This window comes from Nestor notabilis, unplaced genomic scaffold (assembly GCF_000696875.1).
Source record: "Nestor notabilis isolate BGI_N333 unplaced genomic scaffold, ASM69687v1 scaffold24100, whole genome shotgun sequence".
Classification (NCBI taxonomy): Eukaryota; Metazoa; Chordata; class Aves; order Psittaciformes; family Psittacidae; genus Nestor; species Nestor notabilis.
Genome location: NW_009910137.1, coordinates 2,788 through 3,271, shown reverse-complemented (window position 1 = coordinate 3,271; position 484 = coordinate 2,788). Strand labels below are relative to the sequence as shown.

Sequence of the window (484 nt, the reverse complement as noted above, 5' to 3'; positions counted from 1 at the left end):
CCGAGCTGCCACAGGGCCCGGCACGGCCACTGCGTGCCCCAGTTAAGCAGATTCCTCCATCCTCCAAACGGGATGTGGAGCTGGCAGGATGCTGGAGCAGATTCCTCCATCCTCCAACCGGGATGTGGAGCTGGCAGGATGCTGAAGCAGACTCCTCCACCCTACAGCCTGCAGGATGCTGAGCCCATGAGGCTTGCAGGTCACTTCAGGATAGCGCCGCAGTCCTGCGGTCCATGGAGTTTTCCCCATGGAGAATAAACCAGTGGCTGAGGAGGAGCTGGAGTGTCTGTGCTGGAAGATCTCACCTTGAACAAGCAGGCGCGTTGTGTGCACAGCTTCCCCCTGGATGCTGTATGCCCGGCAGGTATAGGCACCCCGGTCCTCCCGGCTGATAGAGAGCACCGTAAGGCTCCCGTCGCTCACCTGGGAATGACAAGGGAAAACCCTGGAGCACAGGGAAGGAGCCCTGGGAGAGGGATGCATC

At 60.5% G+C, this 484-nt stretch overlaps 1 protein-coding gene across 1 annotated transcript in view; it reads right to left on the bottom strand.

Moving 5' to 3' along the window:
* LOC104413558 (protein turtle homolog B-like) overlaps positions 1–484 on the bottom strand; it is a gene marked incomplete at both ends in the record, with an annotated part of 17,422 nt that overhangs the window by 15,805 nt on the left and 1,133 nt on the right. Inside the window, 1 exon segment of the mRNA XM_010024590.1 lies at positions 306–423. Within this exon segment, the coding sequence (XP_010022892.1) occupies positions 306–423 (118 nt within the window).